This window comes from Pinus tabuliformis, chromosome 2_1, assembly GCF_031772625.1.
Source record: "Pinus tabuliformis cultivar Carrire ecotype Pingquan chromosome 2_1, CPIR1, whole genome shotgun sequence".
NCBI lineage: Eukaryota > Viridiplantae > Streptophyta > Pinopsida > Pinales > Pinaceae > Pinus > Pinus tabuliformis.
The window spans coordinates 357,759,792-357,786,632 of record NC_142299.1 but is presented as its reverse complement, the minus strand read 5'-3'; the positions used below and the strand labels follow the sequence as shown (position 1 = coordinate 357,786,632).

The 26,841-nt window shown below is 35.8% G+C and overlaps 1 protein-coding gene across 2 annotated transcripts in view; it reads left to right on the top strand.

The window, feature by feature from the left end:
* The window catches only part of LOC149200347 (uncharacterized), a 29,224-nt gene extending 2,985 nt beyond the window's left edge, over positions 1 to 26,239 (top strand). For both annotated transcript variants that reach the window (XM_089402679.1, XM_089402678.1), the window contains exons 2-4: positions 18,868 to 19,140; positions 25,120 to 25,183; positions 25,460 to 26,239. In XM_089402679.1, coding sequence (XP_089258805.1) covers positions 18,926 to 19,140; positions 25,120 to 25,183; positions 25,460 to 25,708 — 528 coding nt within the window. In that variant the 5' untranslated portion in view covers positions 18,868 to 18,925 and the 3' untranslated portion in view covers positions 25,709 to 26,239. The remainder of the gene's footprint in view (positions 1 to 18,867; positions 19,141 to 25,119; positions 25,184 to 25,459) is intronic.
* Positions 26,240 to 26,841: the final 602 nt, after the last annotated feature.

The window sequence follows — 26,841 nt, the reverse complement described above, 5'->3', positions numbered from 1 at the left end:
TACTCAAGTTTCATCAGATAATTGTTAATCTCTGCCATTGACATCTAAATCAGCCATGAAATGTAATAGGCCATTTAAAATCATGGCCAAATCAATATCATGAAATGAAAAGGCTAGTAAGTATGCTAGAAACGGGAAAACATATCAATTATATATCTTGCATAAATTGCTGTGTGGCACTGGTTCATGAACCCAAGCGTGGGGTTCTTGAACCTGTCCCAGGTTCCCGTACCCAAGAACTGGGTGCTGGAACGGGTACCTCTCAAATGAACCCGAAAGAACCCAGTGTGGCTTGTAAGAATCTGGTACTTTGTAAACATTAAATGGGTTTGTTCCATGTAATTGGTGCGCCGAACCCCGAAAATGGGTGCTTGGCGGGTTTGTCGGAGGCGGGAGGGCAATAATAAAATATTTTTTTTATTAAATATAAACCCACTTATAAGTCAACCCCACCTGTATGTCATTGTTTTCATTGTTCGCAGCATTTGCCATTGAAATATTGCAGCATGGATACCACTGTTATTGTACAGTGCATACAAAACCCACCATAACCACTGCTCAGTGCACATAGATTCTGAACATGGAAGTAAGAATACTTAAAAATCTAAAATTAAACATATCATTTTGATGTTTGGACAGGCATACAAAACTACTATTATGGTTTACCCATTTTCCCAACATAAGCACAGAGATTTATCATTTTGCAAATGGGCTGTAGCCTGTAGGAATACACAGAGTTAAACATAAAATTTTGTTGTTTTGGTCCTTGGACAACACTGCATATAAATTTAGAAGCAATGGCAGACCCAAGTTTCCAAACAAAGGAAAGGTAGATTTAGTCCACAGATTGAAAAGCACTCTTGATTTCTTGATTTTTGAGACAGTATGCGATCTGATTTTTGAGACAATATGTGATAGGTACTCAGTGCTCACCTAAGTTACATGACACAAGGACACGAGACACGGAGGACATGTAAATACGAGTATTCGACACGAGACGCAGTGACCTCGGAAACAGGACACGAGGGACACATTTTATATATATATATATATATATATATATATATTAAAAATTACTGAAATATAGTGCTTGATCTATATAGATGAATCATGATGATATCTATTTAGTATTTAGTATACACTATCTACTATTTAGTAATTTTCTAGTTAGTTTATTAATTTTACTACATCAATGATGTCCAGAGTTCAATGTTCATTGTTCATGTTATAATTTTTGTTATCAACTTCAAAGTTCAAACAAGTTTGATTATGTCCAAACTTCACTTAAATTTATGAACTATAAATTTATGTGAACTATAAATTTATGTGTTCAAACTTCATTGTTGACCAGAGCGTTAATCGAGCTTTCCCTCCCTTTAGACCTCGAGGTGTAGTGAGCAATGAGCACATGACGGGGAGCTGGGATTTTATTTCAACACATGATCTATATGTGGTCACTCGTGTATAATTAAGTTAAGTTCTGTAGGCTATAACACAACTTACAAGAAATTTAAGTGCTTCAAACTCTCGGCAAAGCATGCGAATGCTCGTCTCCTACATCTCTAGGTCTAGGTCAATGTGAAGTTGTGAGCATTGCGCTCGAATCTGATGGAATTCCTCACACTGCACAACAAATTGGATTCCAGCGACGAGCAAACTCAACTTCGGTGGCAAACAATGACAAAAAAACCCAAAAATAAACCATGTTGCAGGTTTTAAATGGCACTTTTCATGGGACACATTTCCTAAGAACCAAAAATGTTAGTGCACGTTTTCGACACGTCCAAAACATGTGTCTCGATTGGAGGACACGAAGAAAAACGTTTTCGACACGTTTTAGGGCAGTTTTCGTGTCCGACATGTGAAATACGGGACACGAGACCCTAAGGGACATGTCCTGTGACTTAGGTGCTCACTGACTCAGTTACAAAGTTTAAATCATAATTTTTTTTGTTTTGTTTTTTTGTTTGTTTAAAGTTGGAAAATATACAAATTCATATATATATATATATATATATATAACGTACCCGCCCCAACATAGGTAAATTGTTTTCTCTAGAGGGTTGGTAAGCTCTCTGAATGCTCCTGTGTACTGGGCGTGTTCTCTCTGGAGCATGTTTTGGCAATGGTTGCAGCGGAGGGGGCATCAAGTTACTGGCGGACACTGACTGCATAAAGAGCAAAATGCTGAGAGTTAGTGTATACATATTTGCTTTTTGTCAACTGCTTTTTCAAGTTTTTATGGTTGTTCACATGAGAAATGGGCTTCTGTCAGTGGATAAAACATAGTTGTTATCTACATCTTGTTTCAGAGGAACCTCCCATAGTCTGATAGCGGATTTTCAGGACACAGTTTCAAGACTTTGAAGTGGTGGCATCTTTGCGAATATCTTTTTGCCTAAGCAGACAATTCTTGATGTATGAACATTTTTATAAAAGCAAGCCTGGTGTTTTAGCAGAACATCTCTGTCGGTGTTGGAAATAGCAATCCACCCTCCTCAACAGGAAGACTCATTAAAACTTGCATGAGCTCAGTGGTAGATTGTGTCTACTGCCTGGGATTACGTCCCGGCCCCAAGCTTCGGTCCTAGCTAGAGCCACTTAAAATGGTTAGAAATTCCTGAAGCCTGTAAGTGTGCCTTGAAGTGTTTGTTGGAAATAATAATATTTATTAACTTATTATGATATAAGAAGTGCCTATCATGAAAAGGGTGTGTTGCTCAGTAGCAGTGTGTGTCATCGTCTGTGATACTGATTCTGTCTGGTTGGCATGCTGGAAATACAGATTCCTTGATATGATCCAGACCTGCCATGGATATGCCTGGAAACATCTGAAATTTTGGATTTGTCCTGATCTATTAGTGGAAATGCCTACGTATCCTGCAGACCTGGAAACTTCCCAGGCACAGATCCGGAGAAATTTGTGCCCCAAAGCTGATAGGAAGATCCTTCTTGCCCATTGTAAAACACACAAGATTTCTTCTCTAGTAGTTTGTGCTCAGTCAGTGTTTGTGTGTTGAGGTCTGTTTTACTGTTTTTGCCTGGTTGGCATGTTGGAAACACGGATACCTCGGTATGATCCCGATCTGCCATGAAGATGCTTAGAAATGTCTGAAATTTTGGATCTGTCCAGGATCTATCAGTGGAACTGGGAACCTATCTGCAGACCTAGAAACTTCCCAGCACACAGATCCAGATAGAAAACATTTTATTTTTGGGAAAAAAGGTTAATGCCTTAAAACCTATGTTACCAGATCCGGCACTCCATGGTCTAGGATCCACGGATCATCCGGATCCGCCTAGATCCGTCCAAGAACCGGCAACGTGGCGGATCACTGTTGGCCGGAAACGCATCCCTGAATTTGGAAACGGATCCTGCAAAATCGGAAACAGTTCCTGTGATATTTCCAGATTTCAAATTTTTGGCAGCGTGGTTTTTAGTTTGTAGACTTCAGTTTTAAGTTTTTATTTGGCTTTATGTCGATCATTATCTTTTTCACTGTTTGTCGGCACACATTGACATTTTTATAGCAACAGAGAAGGACAACGAGACAACACCAGTTTTCGTTTCGGCAGATGGATAGCATAAATTTGTCTGCTGGCTGTGGCATTTGTTGAAAAGATAGCGCCTGGAAAGACAGCGCCCGGATAGCGAGCATGAGCACACTATTCACCAGGCAGCACACTATAGCGAGCATGAGCATTTGTCTGCCGCACACTATTCACCAGGCGAGCATGAGCACACTATTCACCGGGCAGCACACTATAACGAGCATGAGCATTTGTCTGCCACACACTATTCACCAGGCAGTGATCGCTCTTCATAGAGCGTTGAGCAACAACGATGTGCAACAGACTCAGGACTATTCACCAAGCAGCGACTAATTGTTTTAATTTTCTGAGGATGATTCACCAGGCAACAATTCACAGTTTGATAATTTTTTAATGTTAAATTAAATTTTTTAATTGGGTCTAAACTCATTCATTTTTTAATTTTTTTCATGTTAAATAAACATTGAATAGTAAATTGCACTGTTGAAAATATCGCGATATTTTCGGCAAAACGATATATTGCCGAGAAAATATCGCGATATTTTCTGTTTTGATAATATCGCGATATTTTCAAAATATCGGCAAATATCGGAAAATATCGGCAAAATATCGCGATATTTTGAAAATATCGCGATATTTTGAAAATATCGGCAAAATATCGGCTATATTTAAAAATTTGAAAAAATTATTTTTTATGCTTGCCGATATTTTGCCGATATTTTCGCCGATATTGCCAATAAGATATTTTCTGGACCCTCGCCGATATTTTCCCGATACCGATATTTTCAACACTGGTAAATTGTCTCCGCTTTGGGTCCGGAACAGACCTCTTGTTCCCCATGTCCAATCCACAGAATAGTAAATACTGGCGGTCGTGGTCCCAACTCCCAATGGCGTTAGTTAATTAAAAATTTCGATTTTTTTTTTTTTTTTTTTTTTGTCTATTCTTCAAAGTTCACATTTGACTTTGTTTTTATTCTCAATGAGGGTTTTGGGCTGTCGAATATTTTAGTGCATTTAGTGACCAAAATTTGGGATCTTTTGAAAACAAAATAAAATCCATTAGAATCCTAAACAATGAAGATTAGATATTAAAATTTTAAAAATATTATTATATTTTTTGTATGGGATCTAGTCACATAAATTAATGTGGCTATTTAAATTTTAAAAAATATCTAGCCACATTGCAATATAAATATGTGGCTTTTTTAATAAATGTCTAATCACATAAATTAGTGTGGTTATTAAAATTTAAAAAATATTATTATATTTTTTGTACTTGACGTATTAAAATTTAAAAAATATTATTATATTTTTTGTACTTGACGTATCCTTGCTGTATCCAGATCCTGGATTTTCAAAAAACTAGCAAATCTGGATCCAGATCCATATCAGTATCCGGAGATGTATCCGAATCCTGGTAACTTAGCTTAAAACTTGTTCCTGCTAAAACCCAAAAAGGTTGGGCCTTCCATCTCATTCCAAAGCCTATAAGATGATCCCTCATGCCCATTCTAAAACACACGAGATTTCTTCTACCCGCAATTTCTTGAATTTTGAGATAGTTTTAGGCCTTTGGTTATACTTATGAGTCATGGTGTTTTGGTGAGGAATTGTATTCTTAAATATAAGCATGGAACCAAGAATCGAGGCTTCTTAGAGGGCCAATAACTTTATTAAAGTTCAGTGACAGATATGTTGTTGATTTCTTTTGTGATTGGGTGGTTGCATGCATTTTTCTAACTTGTTCTTTCTGTTACCAACATATTCGTTAGCTGTTATTTTTTGTTATCAGCATTTTTGTTAGCTGTTCTTTGAGTGCGTTAATGCCTCCAAGTAGATTACTGTTTGCTTGTTTTCATGATAAGCATTCAAATGTTAGAAATACCAAGTTATATGCTTTTATGACTTAGAAATGATTATCTGTCTGTTAATTTTTGCTGGTAACTTCTGTCCGCCTGTAATTAAAATTTGGCTTCTTATGATTTTGTCTCTGTCAAGTAAACGTTGCTGGTATGTGGTAACTCAAGTTTGTTTGTTTGCATTATAATCATTTTAATGACCGAACATGCATTCAAGCATCTATGCTTTTTTACCAACTATAAATAAATGTTTATATTTATATATCTTCTGCCTTGATGCAGTATTTGGATCTTAGTTTTGAAAATCTGGTGGATCAACATTGGGATATGCTTCATTTTTTTGAAAATTGAATCTGGTGAATATATATAGTAAAAAAGAAGACTGCAGTTGGGGTCACTGCAAAGAGTACACCAGAAAAGATTTTCTGCTCTGTTGAGGCATATTGGTCTATTTTTATGAAGAGACCTAATACCACTATTTTTATGAAGCAAACTCATACTCTTAGTAAGGGCAGTTTCCAAAACATCAAAATTATGGATTTATAGACCCTATAAAAGGTTCCTAAGAAATGACAAACTCTGCAGTACATTAAAAAGTCAAAGACGAGAAAGTCACTCATTAGGAGCCTTGTTCTTGTTGAAAAATCAAAAGGGTAGTGATTATATAGATTTCTCTTTGATAACTGGCTGTGATGTACTTTTACATATTAGCTTTGTTACTTATTATTATGTGTGAATCATCAAACAACTATGAAAACAAGAAAAACAAGAACACATAATGTAGGCTGCAAGCCATGGCCAAAACCTCTCCACTTGAGAAGAAAACCCACAAATCTATTCTCTTCCTTGAAGATTCTTCAGTGGATGAATTCCAAGACCTTAAGACTAACTTCAGAAACCTTCAAGACCGAGACCAACCTTTTCGGATAATGTGCTAACCCTAATCTTGTCAAACCCAGTTAAATCTCTTCCAGTAGCACTTCTTCAACCTCCATCTATAGAAATTCTAGCCTCCGCTACAGATTTGAAATTTCGGCCCCTCAGTGGTTGCTATTGCCACACATGTGAGCTTCGATTTGCCTTCTGAGCCCTCCTTTGATCTTTGCTTCACTTTCCCTTACTTCAGGAGCATGCGAATTACCCTTGGTGATCTTCGCTTGACCTACTTGTCTCCTTTTCTCCAAGATCGAACTTGAAGATAAAAATCCCTAGGTTTTGCTGCAGAAACCATAGTTTTCCTCAGCACGTGTGAGAGAAAATCAGCCCAAACACAAATCTCCTTTGTCCTCTATCTTCTTCGTTGCCTTCTTCTTCCGCTAGAATGAGTGGTGAGTGAATGTGCTTCAAGTAGGATGAGTTCTCTTCCATTTATAAGCGCTCTTCAAGGGGGTGGACGTGGCTCTTCTTTTAGGCTGACTTGCCAGTTGCCAGGCCGACTTGGCCTTGGGGGGTATTTGGACACCTTTAAAGACAAAAATAACTTTCTTTACAAGTTACAATGTGCTTGATGGGGTCTTCAACTTATGATAATTATTGTTTTGACTTCTTAATGTAGGGCAAACCCTAGAAGCACTCAATTGGTGCTTGACCTATAAAATAAAAGACCTTGAGCATGAATTTTGAAACCATACTCCAAAAATAATAATAATAATTTTCCTTCATTTTACACTTTACAAGAATCAAAAGTACATTTCATCTAGATGAAGACTGAACCTAGTTACACATTTTTTAAAACTCCCTCTTAACTAGGGAGGTATTCATACATGGTGCATGGACATTTTCAATTTGAAGAGATCTCATAAGATCACATAATAAGAGTGAGATTGATATCCCATTTGTCTAGCATCATATCAACCAACATTGTCACTAAGCAAGGCCTTGACTAACAACTCTATCTCTCCACAAGATTAGAGCACAATGCTGGTGAGACCAATGATTTATAGACATCATCATCATTGTCTCTCAAGGTGCATACTCCACCCAGGTGTTCGTCGAGTATGAACTTCTTTGGACTATTCTTGTCTTGGATAACTAGTCCTCAAAGAATATCGGTCCACGACTACCCTTATCTTGGATGCCCTACCTCATCCTCAAAAAGTATCGAATGCTAAATGATTACCCAATCCTCCATTTTGTCTTCCCAAGTGAAAACAAGAATGATGTGTCTATCTCTCCCTCTCAACTAGGGAGGATATATCAACCAAGCTAAGCTTATCTCTTAAGTATACAAGCTTCTTGTTAGGAAGAGATTTTGTTAATATGTCAGCTACCTGCTCATCTATGGAGATATACTGTAGTTGCAACACACCATTTTGTACTAGTTCTCGAATATAGTGATACTTGTTGTTTATATGCTTTGTTTTTCCATGGAATATTGGGTCTTCAGACAATCGTATACAATTGGTGTTGTCACAATGTATCACTGCAGGGTCCATCGGTTCTTTGAATAGGTCGGATAGGAGCTTCCTTAACTAGACCGCTTCTCTGCTTATTTCACAGACTGCAACATACTCAACCTCAACACTACTCAAAGCAATTGTGTCTTGCTTTCTACTCATTCATGAGATCATAGAGGATCCCAAATTGAAACATCCTCCAGTAGTGCTTCTTCCATCCTGCTCGCTGCCTCCCCAGTTGGAATTTGTATATCCAATTAGGTGGACATCATTCCTCTTATCATATTTCAACCAGTAGTGGATAGATCTCACAAATATCTCAGTATATGTTTTGCTGCTATCCAATGATCATGCTTTGGCTCCACTTGGAATTGATTGAGAATTTTTATTGCAAAACATCTGTCTGGTTGAGTATTCACCAAGTACATCAGTGAGGCAATCAGTTGTCTATACATAGAAGGATCCATAGGGCTCAATTTGGAACTCCCTAGTCTCTTCAAGTTTGTGATCATCAGAGTGGTCATAAGTTTGCAGACCATCATGTCAAATCTCTTTAACATCTTGATCACGTACTTTCCTTGATTCAGATAGATTTCATTAGGTCCGTCCCAGACTTCTAATCCCAAATAGTAAGGCATCAGCCCTAGATCCTTCATGTCAAATTCCGCTGCTAGTTGCTTCTTACATTTTTCAATTCGACCTTCTACACCTGTCAAAAGAAGATCATTTACATATAGAAGAATGATTACATGTTCTCCATCTACAACCTTGATATAAAGGTTCGAATCATCAGAACTTTTTATGAAGCCTATTCTTTATAGGTATGCATACATTCTAGCATACCATGACCTTGGTGCTTGCTTGAGGCCATATAATGCTCTATTCAATCTGCAAACATATGCCTTCCTGTCTTTAACTTCAAATCCCAGGGGTTGCTCTATATAGACTTCCTCATCTATTATGCCATTAGAAATGCAGTGTTGACATCAATTTGGTGGATGTTTCATCCCATCGATGCTTCAAGAGAGACCAATGAACGAATCGCTGTATATCTTGATGTTGAAGCAAATGTCTCTTCGTAGTTGATGCCTTCTTGTTGAGAGAAGCCCCTAGCCACAAATATTGCCTTATACTTATCTATACTTCTGTCTGCTGCATGTTTGATCTTATAGATCCGTTTGGAAGTTACCACAGATTTGTCTTTGGGCCTAGGTATGATCTCCCAAACTCCATTCTTCATTATAGATTGATATTCTTCATTCATGGCATCCTTCCATTCTTGATGATTGACAACCTCTTCAAAAGTGGATGGCTTTGCTTCTATTAGTTTTGTCATGTATGCAACATACTCAAAATATCTCTGGGGTTTCTTGCTTTCTCTAAATGAGCCTTTCGTTGCCCCATGACCTTTTGTATCAAGTAGTGCAGATTTCAACTAGTTAGGTCCCTTTCTTGATTTGGTGAGGACCATAGGTTGAATGGGTTCACTGGGACCCTCATCTTCTTCTTCCTTGTTAACTTCTTTTTCAAATACTGGAAGTTCTTTGTTATTAAAGTCCATGGGAAGTTCCTTAGATTTCTTGAATGCAATATGCTCATCAAGTATAACATCTTGACTTACTTTTATATAACATTCTTCCTTTATGTAGACCCTATAAGCCTTAGAGGAGTCGCTGTAGCCAACAAATGTTCCTCTCATGCCTGATGGTTCTAGGTTCTTTCTTTTGTCCTTTGGTATATGGATATATACGAGACACCCAAAGATATAGAGATGTTTTATAATGGGTTTCTTCCCAGTGAATACTTCTTTGGGAGCACTGTTGTCTAGTGACTTGTGGGGACTTCGATTTTGAATATATACAACTGCCTTTGTGGCTTCACCCCATAGGAATTTTGGTAAATCTTGTTAGGTTCTTTCTTTTTTCCTTTGGTATATAAATATATACTGTACACCCAAAGGTACAAAGATGTTCTACAGTTGGTTTCTTCCCAATGAATACTTCTTTGGAAGTCTTATTGTCTAGCTCCTTGTGGGGACTTCGATTTTGAATATATGCAACTGTTTTTGTGGTTTCACCCCACAGGGATTTTGGTAAATCTTGATCATGTAACATTGCCTTTACACTTTCTTTAATGGATCCATTCTTTCATTTTGCAACTCCATTTTGTTTGGGATTATATGGGACTATCAACTCCCTTTTAATCGCAGATTCCTTACATAAAGCTATAATTTCCTTGGTTGTATACACTACTCCATTATCACATCTTAGTATCTTTATTCTTCTTTTTGTAAGGTTCTCTACTTCAACTTTGAATTCTTGAAATTTTATAAATACTTCGTCCTTGGTTTCATTAAGGTAAACCTAGGTATTTCTTGAATGATCATCTATAAATGTGACATAATATTAGATGATCTCCAAGTAATTTAGGAATCATAAGGCCACATACATCGGTGTGAATGAGGTCCAAGATTTCTTTTGACCATGAAGCACTGCTTCCAAATGGTCTCTTGGTATTCTTACCCAATGCACATCCTTACATACTCCTTCATGATCTTCTTTCAATTCAGGGATTCCATCTACTATGGAGCTTAGAGTTGGAAGGATTTTGAAATGAAGATGACCAAATCTTCTATGCCATAATTCACACGGGCTGATTTCAATGTGAACCAAAGCTTGTGCTAGAGGAGATATCAACTTGTATAGTGTAGAGTCTTCCTTCTCAGATACCGATTAATCTAACATTCTCTATTCTTGAGTTTCTACTCCATACTACAATCTTTCCATCAATGAAAGCTATTTTATCACACTTATCTTCTAGACTTGAAATGGAAAGTAAGGTCTTATGCAAACTTGGAACAAATAGGATGTTGTTGAGGTGAATGTTGCTTCCATTTTCCAGCTCTATGGAGGTTGATCCAATTCCTCTTACGGGATAGCTCTTATTATCTCCAAGTTCCATTGAGCCAGTCATGTGCCTAAATGCACTGCTATCAATTACCCAATTGTTGTCGTCCTGGAATGTGCCAGTGAGTGATCTTTTGCCTTGATTGCTTCCTCCTTTGTAGTGAATAGGAGATTCCATGCTTCCTTGAAGCTTTTCTTGATATAGCTTGCTACCTTTGAACACTTTTTGATGAGCTTCTTCAATGTAGTGGAGATCTTCATAATGCCCTTAGTCAACCTTAGCTTTGATACCATGTTGAGAAATCAAAAGGGCAGTGATTATATAGATTTCTCTTTACTTGATAACTGCTTGTGATGTCCTTTTACTTATTAGCTTTGTTACTTATTATTATATGTGTGAATCATCAAACAACTACCAAAACAAGAAGAACAAGAACACAAAATATAGGTTGCAAGCTAGGGCCAAAACCTCTCCACTTGAGAGGAAAACCCGCAAATCTCCTCTTCCTTATAGATTCTTCAATTGACAAATTCCAAGACCTTAAGATTGACTTCAAAGCCCTCCAAGACCAAGACCAACCTCTTCGGATAATGTGCTAACTCTGATCCTGTCAAACCCAGTGAAATCTCTTCCAGTGGCATTTCTTTGACCTCCAGTTGCATAAATTTCGGCCTCCACTCCGGATCTGAAATTTTGGCCCCCAGTAGTTGTTGTTGCCACACGTGTGAGCTTCAATCTGCCTTTTGAGCCCTACTTTGATCTTTGCTTGCCTTTCCCTCACTTCAGGAGCATGAGGATTACCCTTGGTGACCTTTGCTTGACCTAGTTGTCTCCTTTTCTCCAAGATCAAACTTGAAGATGGAAACCCTAGGTTTTTATGCAGAAACCCTAGTTTTTCTTATCACGCGTGAGAGAAAATTAGCCCAAACACAAATCTCTTTTGTCCTCCTCCTACTCCTTCTCTACCTTCTTCTTCCTCTTCCTTCGCTAGAATGAATGGTGAGTGAATGTGCCTCAAGTAGGATGAGTTCTTTTCTATTTATAGGGTCTTCAACGGGTGGATATGGCTCTTCTTTTAGGCCAACTTGGTCTTGGAGGGTATCTGGACACTTTTTAAGACAAATGCGTTTCTTTACAAGTTACAGTGTGTGCCCGATGGGGCCTTCAACTTATGACAATGACTCTTTTGACTTCTGACCTAGGGGAAACCCTATAAGCACTCAATGTGTGCTTGACCTATAAAATAAAAGACCTTGAGCAAGAAACCCATGCTCCAAAAATAATAATAATAATTTTCTTTCATCTATATGAAGATCGAACCTAGTTACACATTTTTCAACATTTCTCAGCTTAGTTAGCGTACAAGTCTTCTAGAGGTTGTTGAAACGCTGGGGCTTGCTTTTTTTGCCATTGCTTGTTGGGTTCATTAATAGTTTCTCCATCTGTAGTGAATAGGTTGAGTGGAAGTTCCCTGATATAGGTCAAGATGAGCACTGGATCATTTTATGGGCCATGTGAAACTGAAGTTTTCTAGAGTAGAGATTGTGACGAGTTTGCTGGACAAGAGTATCCATGCCAACTTCATTTGCCATGATTTTGTTTGTTATGAATGAAATTTTATTGCTATTGCCTTGAATTGTGCAAAGGGATCTTCCAATTGTGTACGCAATTGATTTATCCTCTCTTCATTGATTTCCGAAGCCTACGTCTTTGTTCATAGCTTAGAATAGTCCATGTTTTGATGTTAATTGGGTTCCCCTTGGTGCCTTGTGGCCAAACTTACCAAGTTTGAGCGTTGTCCTCATTGTAAAGAGGAGTGCCCATTTGATGATCAATATTGCACCACCTAGAAATCCCTGAAATCAGTGAAAATGTAGATCGTTGAGGGGTAAGAATTTGCTAACACACTGGTCGACTTTGGGATTGGAACATAGGAGTTGTCCTACCCAACTCACCCTTTTGTCATAGGGAGCTTGTGCCATGTATGTCCAACTAGCAATGAATACCTTAAGAGAGGCTAGGAATCTGCTAGCACATGTCAACTTTGGGATTGGAACATAGTTGTGCTACCCAACTTGCCCTTTTGTCATGGGGAGCTTGTGCCTTGGGGGGCCAAATGAGCAGTTGGCACCTTAAGAGGTTTGTTTGGTTGGGGGGGGGGGTAAGAAGTTGTGTGACTCATGAGGGCCAGAGAACCCCTACTTGAGACAAACAAACCGCCACACTTTTGTTGCAATTGATGTAAGACCTTTGGAGAAAGGGAGCTTGGAGACATATAGGGCAACCCTAAACTAGAAGACACATGAGCTGGAGATTGTGTAGCATGATTTGAGGAGAATGCGTGCTCAAATCTATTGGCCATATATTTTATCCTAACTACATCCCCATTAACTAGAGAAGGAGAAATCCTAAGTGAGGGTGGTGACAATTGTGAGCGTGTGAGAATGAGGGAGGGGTTTTATCAACTAGCTCCCATTGGGGTCATAATGTATGTCCACTTATTGTGACATGTGTTGACCTGTGTTCATGCTATATGTTTGTTTTGTGGGGGATTATGTAATGGGTTGAGCCTACTCCTTAGGTTGATCAATGTATCCTTCCTTTTTCTTTTGTTAGTGTAATTAGCTATGTTGCATGGGGACTCATCCCCTTGAAAATACTCGCATACTCGCTTCCCCGCGTTCTGGGTACTTCTGGACACTTAGAAAATGTCCCCAAATTGTTGGGGACTTGTTGGCCATTCCCAAGACATTCCAGACAAATGTAAGGGGCGTTACAGAGAAATTTCAAGGATGCTTTGGGTAGATTTTCAAGGATTTTTTGGGCAAATTTCAAGGATGTTTTGGGCAGATTTCAGGGATAATCCAAACATCTATGTTGCAAGGAAACATGGGTTGAGGACGGGGACGGAGATGGGGACGGGTACATCACTTTTTGAAACATGGTATATATACGAATTTGTATATTTTCCAACTTTAAACAAGAAAATAAAATATTTGTGATTTAACTTTAAAGATTTAAACATGCGCATCATTGAACATTCACATGTGATATCATGTGGTCTTACTATTTTCAATTTTGTAACTGTCATGAGCATTGAACACCTTGAACACCTATCGCATATTGTCTAAAAAATCAAGAAATCAAGAGTGCTTTTCAAGCTGTGGACTACATCTACCTTTCTTTTTTTTGGAAACTTGGCTCTACCATTGCTTATAAGTTTATATGTAGTGTTGTCCAAGGACCAAAACAACAAAATTTTATGTTTAATTCCAAGTATTCCTATAGCCCGTTTGCAAAATGATAAATCTTTGTGCTTCATTGTCGGGAAAATGTTTTGAGTATTCCTACAACTCATTTGCAAAATGATAAATTTTTGTACTTCATTGTTGGGAAAATGGGTAAACTGTAATAGTAGTTCTGTATGCCTGTCCAAACATCAAAATGATATGTTTAATTTTAAATTTTCAAGTATTCTTACTGCCCATGTTCAAAATCTATGTGCACTGTGCAGTGGTTATGGTGGGTTTTGTATGCGCTATGTAGTCACAGTGGTATCCAAAACAACAAAAAATGGTATCCATGTTTGTGATATTCCAATGGCAAATGCTGTGAACAATGAAAGAAATGACATATGAGTGGGGTTTTGACTTAAAAGTGGTTTTATTTTTAATAAAAAAACTATTTTTTTATTGCTCCCTTGCCTTCGACGAAGCCACCAAGCAACCCATTATCAGGGTTCGGTGCACCCACTACTTGGAACGAACTCATTGAATGTTTATGAAGTATTGGGTTCTTACAAGCCGCACCATGTTCTTTCGTGTTTGTTTGAGAGGTGTACCCGTTCCAACGCCTGCTTTGCTGAAGATAGCAACAAGAAATGTTAAAATTAACATCAAGAAAAAAACCTAATTTAATTTGCCCTTGAATTAAATTGGGAATAAATTGTAATACCACATCTCATGACAACTTGTAATAGTTAACTAAGTTAATTTGATTTAGTATTTCAGTTAATTCAAGTTGAGCTTTTAACTAGAGTCACGTAGAGTGTCTTCTACAATTAGGAGCACTAGTTGAGTTTATTTTGAGTTGTAATTATTTAATTTAGTTTAACTAAGTTAAATTTTTAACTGATGGAGGAATTAGTGGGAGATCCAGTAGTGGGGTGTAACTTATTGCAATGGGTTGTAACGTGTGTTAGTGGGGTGTAACCTGTAGTGATCAACCAGTAAACTCAAGGTTCACTCATAATTAACTCATGCATGTCAGATCAGAAAAAGACCCAATTGAGATTGGAGTTCAGGGACAATGTACTATCAATTATAAAATCATTTAAATTAAACTGATGGTGCATGCAGTTAGAGGAAGGCCTACGAGGATTGCACAATTCATAATTGATGAGTTTCCACATTAAATAGAGGCTAATTCCCAAGGGAACAACACAGGGAATTAGGAGCTTGGAGGCCTGGAAATTTGGCTAAGTATTGGCCAAAGGCAGTCAGTCAGCCAGAGGATAGAAAATACTTGTGTAGGTTGAGCTCAAGGTTGAGCAGATTATATTGCCTTCATCCAAGACTTGCCTAGGAAGCAGTGAGATAGATAGAGATAGTGCAGAGGTTGCTTGAGCTTGAGCAAAGCATGGTAATCTTCTCATATTTTCTGATTAATGCAATACACAAGTAGCAAGGGTTTTTTCCCAGGAAATTATTTTGTTATATGTGATTTAATTCTTTCTCTTATATGCTTCGTGATCTCATCTATAGTTTATTGTTTCCGCCGATGAGTAGAGTAGATTCAAGTCATTTGTTTTAGCATTATTACAATCTGCAGTTGAGTCTACAAGGAATTTCTACATTGTTCTTGGGGATGGGAAAAAAATCGGTAATAATCGGGAAAAAATTGTTTGGTACAAAAATATTCATTTTTTCTTCAATTTTTTTAATATCTAAACCATCTACAACATAAAATAAATACATTGACACATAAATATGATAAAAGAACTAATATATAAGATGTTTAATATCATTTCTAGTGCTAAAATCACACATAACAGTGATCATATCCTGAATAGTAAGTCCCGACTCCCAAGTCCCAACTCAACCTCAAAATATCAACAAAAAATATAATAATGTATCTCATATCATGAATCATAATGTCATATACAATGAAATGAACCAAATAACTAAAGTCTAATACCATTGATTTCCTTTGCCCCTCTATATATGTAGATGTCGGTGAAGTTGGCAGGCTGCAGTAGGCTATGGAGTCTGCTGTGCTCTAGAAGCTGAAGAACTAGGAGCTACAGGAGGTAGACCACGTCCTCTACGTGTGACAGGGGTAGCTTGGGTCACTTCCTCCTCCTCAAATATATATATATATATATATATATATATATATATATATATAATATTATTTTTCTTGTTTTGTTTCCCCCGATTTTTTCAACACTGCTAGAAACATTACAGGAAGCAACATCCATGTCAAGAAAACAGAAAATGCAACGTTTTAAAACTCTAATCCTTGAACCCCCCTTCCTCACAGCTATACTCACCTAATCCTTGAACTCCCCTTCCTCACAGCTATACTCACTTTTGGAATCTGGATCATGTTAACTAATGTTTTGGGTTTGCTTTACTACAGCTAGTCTAAGTTTTAACTTAAGTCGGAAGGTTTGTTTGATTTGAAGCACGAGGTTAGAATTTTAGGCACATCTAAAAGCTTTGGCAGGTATTCAAGGCATAAATAAAACTTGTAGGTTATCTCCAATCCCAAGTACAGTGCGGAGAGGGCGATGACATGAGTTTAGAAATCAATAAGTGGAAACAATTTGATTAAGAGCCACAACTCGTCCCTTTTTCTCATTTGAAGGGCCTTGCTATTGACAAAAACAATGGAGCCATATGATGCTTTGATGCGTGTAGGTTATGGGTCAACAAGAGTTAAGGCCAAAAATGCAGGGTAGGGTAGGTTACGAAAGTAGAGCTGAATAATGCAGGGCCGAATAATGTAATACAGAGTTTGTCTTTTCTTAGGAACATTTTATAGAGTCCATAAATTCAGAACTTAAGGCTGAGTAATGCAGGGCCGAATAACAGTGATATGGGGTTTAACGACAAGTTTCGCTGGGTGAAACACACGAGATGGAGGTTCAAATCTCATTGAGTATATGGTCCCGAATAACAGTGATATGGGGTTTAACGACAAGTTTTGCTGGGTGAAACACACGAGATGGAGGTTCAAATCTCATTGAGTATATGGCCTGTTGTGTCTTGGCTAGAAGAGTAGGCGACCCCCGAGCGGACGTCTCGGCTCTTGTTGAGGCATAAGTTAATTGTTATTATGTGTGGCTTGCAGGCCATTCTACCTAACCTAGGTTTATAATGGCAGCCAGTTGGATTTGATCCTGGGCCTGTTCAGAATAACTCTCACCAGTTACTGGTTACTGATTATCCTAGATTAAAAAAAAATGCAGGGCCGAATAAAGGAACATTATTTCAAATATTGAAGTTTATTATATTTTAAATTGTACATGAAATTTAATAAATGTTACTAATATAACATGTAATAGTGTTATAAACTATTACAAATTAATATATCTCACGTAGTTTATAATATAAATTAGTTTAACTCATATTTTTTTAGAATTATTAATATAATACATTGTTATAAATATATATAAATTAAGAATTAATATAAAAATATATATAATCATAATTTTTTTTTTTTTTTTATATATATTTTGAAAATTTAAAATATTTATGTAGTTGAACCTAATGCTGAACCTTATCTGAACTTCATTGTTAAGTTTAAATTGGAATTGAATTTCATCATTGCCCAATTCAAACCCAAACCTGAACCATTTGACATTGGTTTTAACAGAGAATAGAATGTCTACTTAGTTGGTAATAAGAAAAGTAATGAAGATGTATTTATTTTCATACGTTACTCATGAAATTAAAAAATGTTTTTTGACAATGAACAAAAATATTGGACCATCTAAAACATAATCATTGTAGATTTATCTTAAACCTGGATTAAACAAGAAATTAAAAAATGTGTTTTTTTTTTAATTATTAGTTGACAAATGAACAAAAAAAATTGGACCATCTAAAACATAATAATTGTAGATTTATTTTAAACATGGTGGATTAAACAAGGATCAAATTTATTAAGGTGTAATTTTTTTAATTGTTGAGCAGATTTTTGACATGGAATTAAATGATAAAAAAATTAGCTTAAGCAATTCGATTTCGGTACATCGTGTACATTCGTGTTTAAGATGGATCTATGCTAGTCAATAAGCCTTCTAGTGTTCAGATGGATATATGCTATTCAATAAGCCGGAGCCCAGAGTTATGATTGAGCCTTGAGCTTATGCCCCCTAACAATCAGGAACATGATGTTATATTTTTTTATCTTATTGCCCAGTGGGAAACAGAAAATATGTGAAGTTTTATTTATTAATTTTCGCCCTTCAGTGGGAAACAGAAAATAGAAAATATGTGAAGTTTTATTTATTTATTTTCTCTCTCATTGCCCAGTGGGAAACAGAAAATAGAAAATATGTGAAGTTTTATTTATTAATTTTCGCTCTTCAGTGGGAAACAGAAAAGATGTGACGTTTTATTTATTTATTTTCTCTCTCATTGCCCAGTGGGAAACAGAAAATATGTGAAGTTTTATTTATTTATTTTTTCTCTCCAGTGGGAAACAGAAAATATGTGAAGTTTTATTTATTTATTTTCTCTCTCATTGCCCAGTGGGAAACAGAAAATATGTGAAGTTTTATTTATTTATTTTCTCTTTCCAGTGGGGAGAGAGTGGCCGATTGCGAGTGTTGTGGTGCATCACACCCTACCGGGTCTTGGTTAATCTGCCTTTTAGACTTTTTGCTTAACTGGGTTATTTGTAGTGTTCACAGCTCGCTTTCTCTCTTATTTTGTTGTTTCGATTTGAAACTTTTGTTTCAGATTCTTTTCTTTTTCTGTCTGCCTTTGTGGCAACGACTTGTTCTTTCTTTTGATTTCCCCATTTTTGGGTTTTTAATGCTTTCAGTGCCGTCCTTTTGTATCCTTGAAGAATAGGGTAGCTACATAAGTGCTATTCTTTTAGCATAATGAATGACTGATTTGTTACTGTTATTATGGCAGATAACGAGAGATAAAATACATTCTGAGACTGACGGTATACCAAAAAATTGCTATCAATATGGAAGCCCGTGCAAGAAGATTCAGCGTCATGCAAGAGTTGGCTACACTTAATGGCCTAGATTGCCTTGCAGACAGGAATGTGAGAGTTAGACAAAGGAGTGGTATCCACAGAGATATGAGCCAGAAACAAGTTATCTGCCCTGAACCTCGGAGATTGCCCATTGTGCCTTCTTTAGCAGATGAAATTCACAAATCTGGCCGCAGGCTTCATAGGTAAGAAAATTCTTTTCTGGTTGCGTGATATTTGCATAAAATATTAGTAATTTGCTCGTGTGTTTATCCTGGGAAGATTGCTGTAATTTTGCTAGATTAGAAGGTTTACATATTAATCTATATTTGATCCATAGTTTGAGCCTGGAAGGGACACCTAGCCAAATGGGACACTGGAGTCTGGGACACTTGATCCATATGTCAGTTTTTTTTTATTAAGGGCTTCCAATGAGTAAAGCTTTGTCATTACATCGAGTTTCTTTGAGTATTCTTGTGCATCTACTGCTTGTCTTGCCAAAAATTATATGGGCAAAGTCGGAAGAATTTTTTTTGAAGTGGCTTATAACTTTTAAGTTGCTAAGATCTGATAGGATTACCAGATTATGTAATTGGCCATGCTTTCTGATGTGACTCCGTGTGGAATATATACATCTGACATGATACACTGGAAATAACTTAATTAAGTGTAACCTGATTGCGTTGAGAGACACTCTCCAACCTAGTATGGTAGGATGCTGTAATGTTTTGTCCTGTCCTGTCTTGTTTAACATTTTTGACTTGGTCAAATTACATAAACATAAAAATACAAAAAAAAATAATAATATAAACTAATAATTAAACTAAAATTACATAAACATAAAAATACAAAAAAATAAAAAAATAAACTAATAATTAAACTAAAATTACATAAACATAAAAATACAAAAAATTAATAAAATAAACTAATAATTAAACTAAAATTACATAAACATAAAGATACAAAAAAAATAATAAAATATATTAAACATAAAAATATAAAAAATTAATAAAATAAACTAATAATTAAACAAAAATTACATCAACATAAAAATACAAAAAAAATCATAAAATAAAGTAATAATTAACCTAAAATAGTTGATTTAATTTAACAAAAAAAATCATAAAATAAAGTAATAATTAACCTAAAATAGTTGATTTAATTTAACATTTTTGACTAGGTCAAATTACATAAACATAAAAATATAAAAATACAAAAAAATTAATAAAATAAACTAATAATTAAACTAAAATTACATAAACATAAAAATACAAAAAGTTAATAACATAAACATAAAAATACAAAAAGTTAATAAACCAATAATTAACGTTGCACTCTCCAGCCTAGTATGGTAGGATGCTGTAATGTTCTGTCCTGTCCTGTCTTGTTTAACATTTTTCACTGCCAAATATTTGACATAAGCATAAAAATAGAAAAAAAAATTTAATAATTAAACTAAAATTACATAAACATAAAAATACAAAAAATAATAATAAAATAAACTAATAATTAACGTAAAATAGTTAATTTAATTTAGCTTTGGCAGTTTCTGGACATTCTGAATATAATATTTTTATTTTAAAATATATCATAATTTCTTTTATTTATTTATTTTTAATTTTTTAATTTTTTAATAAAATTAAAATAAAGTATAGATGTGTAACATAATGTAATGTAAACATTTTAACTTGGTGAAAATAAAATAAAAATAACAAAATAAAATAACCTTGCAAAAATTAAATAATAAAAAATACAAATGGCCCATGGTATTAAGAACCCATGGTATTTATGTGGAATATAACCTATAATAAAAAATACAAATGGCCCATGGTATTAAGAACCCATGGTATTTATGTGGAATATAACCTATTTAAGGGGGAAATTAAAATAGGGTATAGATGTGTAAAATAATGTAATGTAAACATTTTAACTTGGTAAAAATAAATTAAAAATAACAAAATAAAATAACCCTGCAAAAATAAAAAAATAAAAAATTACAAATGGCCCATGGTATTCATGTGGAATATAACCTATTTAAGGTGGAAATTAAAGTAGCCTAGATATATAAAGTACCTATATTGAGATATATTATTAGTTGTACAAAATGATGGCATTGAATCCATGTAGCCGGTAAAGGTAAAACATTTTGATGGATCTGTTTATGGATTTGTTCGGTGGTCCTATGTCTTTGTAGCCTGTAAAGGTAAAATATTTTTATGGATCTGTTTGCGTTGGGAATTTGTATGGATCTGTTTGGTGGTCCTATGTCTTTTTGTATGGTTCATTTCTATTGTTGAAAAATGAATACATAATGTGTATATATGCATAGGAACTTCAGAGCTTCCTGCTTTAGTGTTATCCTTGCTGCATTTCATTTGCTGGCGAGGACCCTTAACCTAACCTCACTACTTACAGTGCTACGCTTTCCCTAATGGCATTTTGTCGTGATTTTTAAGTTTTAGGGTTACAACCTCAAGGTTCTTTGCTGGATTCATTATTTAAAGATATGTAAAGTCCTGAGAAGCAGATCAGGCCCGATTCTTTGATTCCTTGCAAGGGTTGTCCTTCCTTTGGCTGAGAGCAGCACGTGAGCAGTTCAAAACCAGAGTTCGAATTGTTGTATTGTTGGGGTTTTCGTTCAAGGTGATTCAGATGTTTTTAATAAAATAATCTACCTCCAATTTTACAGAGTTGATTCACTGGCAAGACCAGGAATATGGTAAGAGAATGTTATATAATTTTTGAGATTTGGATTTATGCTATATTGTGTATCCCTACATTGTCCAGGAGAATGTGAGTAGGACAGCATAAAAAAGGCGCAGGGTATAACAAACAATCTATTTCCTTTATGGTTTGCACTCATATCCTCTTGACCTACTGTGGATCAACGAGGGTATGGATACTTGCAGCAGTAAGATCATTGTAAAAATCGTCCACACTCTGTTATTAATCTGGAAACCTTAATAACAATAGCTACCACTTCAAACCATAACAGAGTATTGTACAAATATCATGCCATATTGCGATAAAAACTGTAATGGTAAAGCATGGCAGGCATCGGTGGCAAAAATACCCATTTCGCGTAATTAAATATTGTCCAATCTAAAATAAATATCCGACAACGAGGATATATTTTATAAATAAAAAATAATAGTGAAGCCATTAAAAATCTTTTTGCAATACCGTAAACTAAGGTTTTGACCTTGCACGGCAACAAAAGTATTTATAGAAAACATTTTTATATTAGTGAGTCATGATAAAGTTGTATTTATATTTGATAAAACTATCTAAGAAAAATATATGCAAGTCGAATTTCAATTTCAGTGCAGATTACCCATGGGGTGAATTTGGGAAAATTCGGAATTGAAACTATAAGTTCAACCAAATTACAAGTTAAAAAAGCACAAAATCCTGTCCATCCACAGTTTGCTTTTGCTTCAAATCAAATAAGGCAACCCCACTAAGCAGTCCGACACTAAAGAATAGGAGTGTGGACTAGTCTACGTTTGAGTGGTTTCTGTTAAAACTGTCAAAACATTCTCGACTTCCTTATTCATGTTTTCTTTGCACGGTCTAGATTTCTTAATACTCACTTTGCTTCTTGGCTTTTGTTTTGGCCATCGATTTCTTTATTTTTCAGGTGGCAGTTATTTTCTTCTAACTAGTTGGGGTTTCATTTGGTTATTATTATGATAATAATATTTATTTAATTGTTAAAAGTGTTAAAATAATCAGATTTATCTTATTGATTTGATTTATCTATATTGTTATCAATGTTTTACAACTCCGACTCCGACTCCGACTCCGACTCCGACTCCGACTCGGCCGAGGATCGACTCCGACTCCGACTCCGACTCGGTAATGACTCGGCCGGTTCGATTTCAATGACTCGGTCGTTGTAAAAAATACATTAAATATTTTTTTTTTTTTATAAAAAAACATAATTTTAAAGATTTTCATTCATGTTTCCAAACACAGCATTATAATATAGATGGAAGACAACATATGATCAAAGTAGGCTCATGAACCAATCCATTATATCAAAATGGTACCCAATGGCAATACATAGTCAACTGTCATACATGATCAAAGACTCAAAACAAAATACAAATAACCAAGGAGGCTAGAAATGGCCTCTACAACAAAAGTAAACTGTGATGGTGACCAGACTCCAATACTAGTACTACTGGCTAGTAGCTACTGCCAGAGGAGCCAAGGTCATCTATTGCCGAAACGGAAGACAAGTTAAATTCAGTAGCCTTTGGTAAAGTTAAAGAACTTTGATTATTGTGGTGCTATTTGTTTTATTGAAACTTGGGTGTAATTTTGTTTTTGAACATTAGGCTAGCTCTTTGTCTGCTTTCAGTTTTGTAAGGAATGATGCAGTTTGTCATTAGTTGTTGGAAAAAGGAGCTTTGTTGATCAAAGATGCCCAATTTTTGGATAGGATAAAGTACTCTACTTTTAGTTCTGCTTTAGTGGCTCTTCAGAGGAAGCTATCAAGCTCATTGTATATACCTTATAACTTTTGGTTCTCTGATTGTAAATATTTTTGTGTGTATATATAAGACGTATTTTTTGAATTTTAAACAAACAAAGATATGTGTGTGTGACAGGGAAACCTTCCTAATATAATATAAATGTATTTCTGTTAAGAAAAAAAGGACATCTGACTATCATTTCTATTCTTGATAATAAAGTTTCATTAAATTTATCCTTGACCCCAAACATTTTATGTACAGACTTTAAGCTTCTTTCAAATCTGAGGTGTAATTTATCAAGATCTTATGTCTCAACTCTCATAATCCTGAAATATTGTCTCAAAAAGAACTTGTAGTTCTTTAACTTTACCAAAAATCACAAAAAAATGAATAAATTTCATGTTTTACGCTGCCCAGCTGTAGTTTCATTGACTCGGCCGAGTCAATACTGACCCGGCCGGGTTAACCGAGTCAACTATGACTCGGCTGAGTCATTGGATGACTCGGCCGAGTCATAGTTGACTCGGTCAACCGAGCCGGGTTGCTGGCCGGGTCAAAGATTTTGGTAATGGCTCGGTTCGAAACGGCCGTTTCGGAGTTGACTCGGCCGGGTTGTAAAACTATGATTGTTATAGATAAATATATATTATATTATCGTGTATATGAATAAAGTATATTTTATATAAATATATATTATACCAGCCTAGATCTATCTATCTATAACTCCAGATCTATCAAGCACTGAGAGGGATCAAATTCCTTGGGTTCAAATTTTTTCTCAAGTTTTGCACCAAAAAATAGGTTTGCACTTCGAGAAATTTGATCCCTCTTGGCGCTCGGCGCTTAATAGATCCAGAGTTAAGATGGATCTAGGCGGGTTATTAAAAGTATTACAAGTGAGAGGCTCACACATGTTTGCTTTTTGTAATGATTTGATGGTGATGATATTCTGTAATGACCACTGCTTCAGCAATTCAATCATTTTCCTTGCAATTCATTTCTGTACTTGGGCGTGTCTTTGTTTTTGGTCATGGTTTCTGGTAAGTGTGACCTGGTTATTAAATTTTTTACAGGTGAGCGCTTCACAGATGTTTGCTTTGTGCAATGATTTGATGGACTTTGCTATTTGGATAATATTCTGGAATGCCCGATGCTGTAGCCATTCAATCATTTTCCCATTCAATTTTTTTCCTATTCAATCATTTTCCTCGCAATTCATGTCTGTACTCGAGTGTCTATGCATTCTCTAATATGAAGTTGATTTTCACGCCCTCCGATAGGGGACAGTATAGCTGAGCTGATATATAATTTAGCATTGGTTCTGTAAGGTTTCTGATGAAGTTATGGAGTGGTATGGACTGTGACTGAATGAACTGGTTTTCTTGCTTCAAAGAAGAATATACTTGAGTTCCGCTGACATTTGAATTGTTCATATATCTATATATATATTTAATTTGAAAATATATCTATATATATATATATATTTTTCAAATAGAGCGATCTATTGCTGATTTGAGTTTTTATTGACAGTAGATTTTTTTTTGGAGTGGAGGATGTTGTCAGTATGTCACCAGGATGTAAACTCATTGCTTGCCTCTTCTTTATCATCCTTTCTCTGCAATGAAAATTTAAATATTTATATTTAAATATAGTAAATGGATTGAATTCTTGTTATTCAGTCTCTAACCGAGATTTTGGTGACAGTCATTCAGGAATGCAATCTGAAGGAGAAGCATGCCGCGAGATTCTAGATATTTTTTTCAGCAAGGTAAACCATTCTTTTATCTTCTATCTGCATAGGCTTTACTCTCCTTGTCTTAATAAAATGTGCCTGTATCTTTGATTCTAGATTTTTTAGATGATGCTCCTTTTTCTCTGGAATAATCCTATGCTATTAGGGTTAAAATAATGGTATTATAGTTCTTTTGCATTATAAATCTTTTGGTCAAGACAATTTTGAATGATTTGTTTACCTATCACGTTAATGTGTTTACCTTTCTTTGCATATATTCAAGCTAATTTTGTTTTGTTCTCCATCTTTCAGAGTTCGTATGGAGATCAAGCAAATCTTAACAGCTCTCTTCCGTACTTCTGTGGATCACCTCCTAGTCGATCTCACAATCCATTAATTCATGATGTAAAGTTCATAAAAAAGGAGCTGGTACCTCCACCTGTCAATGTCTCACAGAAGTCTTCTTGTAGTGCATCATTTGGAGCAAATCCGTCTGTCAGAGTGGAAGGCTTTTCTTGTTCAAGCCCAGAAAAGCACTGCATTGTGTCAGCTCTTGCTTGATTCCTCTGCCCCCTTTTCGAGGGGCAGCTCCAAAACTTTTGATTCTGTACAGTGCTAAGAGTGTTGAGTGCAGTGCTTGTTCTGGCAAGTGCACCAACTTGTATTTTTCTAGGTTTGAGAGGAGGGAAGCTCGCCAAATGCGACCGATTTTTGCACGTGCCAATGAGGAGGCTTTCATACACTTGCTGGAGAGTATTCTTGTACACAGGATTTCGTTTGTGAGCACTGGGAGTAGTGTAGGGATAGATATTTCTTGAGAGTGATTTTTGTCAGAACTTGAAAGTGAGAACAGCATTCAGTTCAAATTTACGGTGGTAATTGTACAGTTGGGAATCTTGTAATTATGTAATTAAAACATTCAGCTAGACTGCCTGTCCTTGAGCAGCTGTACCTTGTAACAAAATACTTGAGAGGCAGGAACTAGTGATGATGCGTTTTGTGAATGTAATTGGATCCTGCTGAAGAGTGGAGCATGGTAAATTTTGTTATTTCAAGAAAAGGCCTTAAGGCTCTCTTTCCCATTATTGATTATGTCCTGTGCACAGCTGTAAAGGACATGAATGCTTGTGAGTCGGTATTGCAAAGCAATTGTTGTCGTTTTGTTTTATGCATAATGGACGAATTCAATTAACAATCATATTATGCACATATCAGATATGTTATTTTGACGTGGTGTTTTTTTTTTGACTTTTTTTTTAATACTCCTGTTACTGAGTTTTATTTTTTTTACATCGCCCATTCGAGGATGTGGCTTAAAATCTTGAGCGCAAGATTGAGTATCTTGGACGTGGGAAGTGGTTGCCTTAATTTGTTGGTGCCGATCATTTGTAGGCTCTCTGATAGCCCACTCGATCCTTCAGTAGTCAGCATTTCACTTGGATGTTTGTTTCTTTTTCCACCATAGTTGGTAGTTCAGGTGTCATGCTCTGTGGGTTTTCTTTGGCTTCTTGTATTTGTACTTACTATAGTGAGATATTAATTAGTTTTACTTTATATTTTAAATATATACTGAGATGCGTTCAATGGTTTTTGTCTCTCCGTGGCTCGAAGGTGCTCAATTTCCTCCTGTTTTATCGCCATGATATGCTAAACAGTTCTCATGTTCAGTCCTTTGTTCCAAAGTCCAAAAGCCG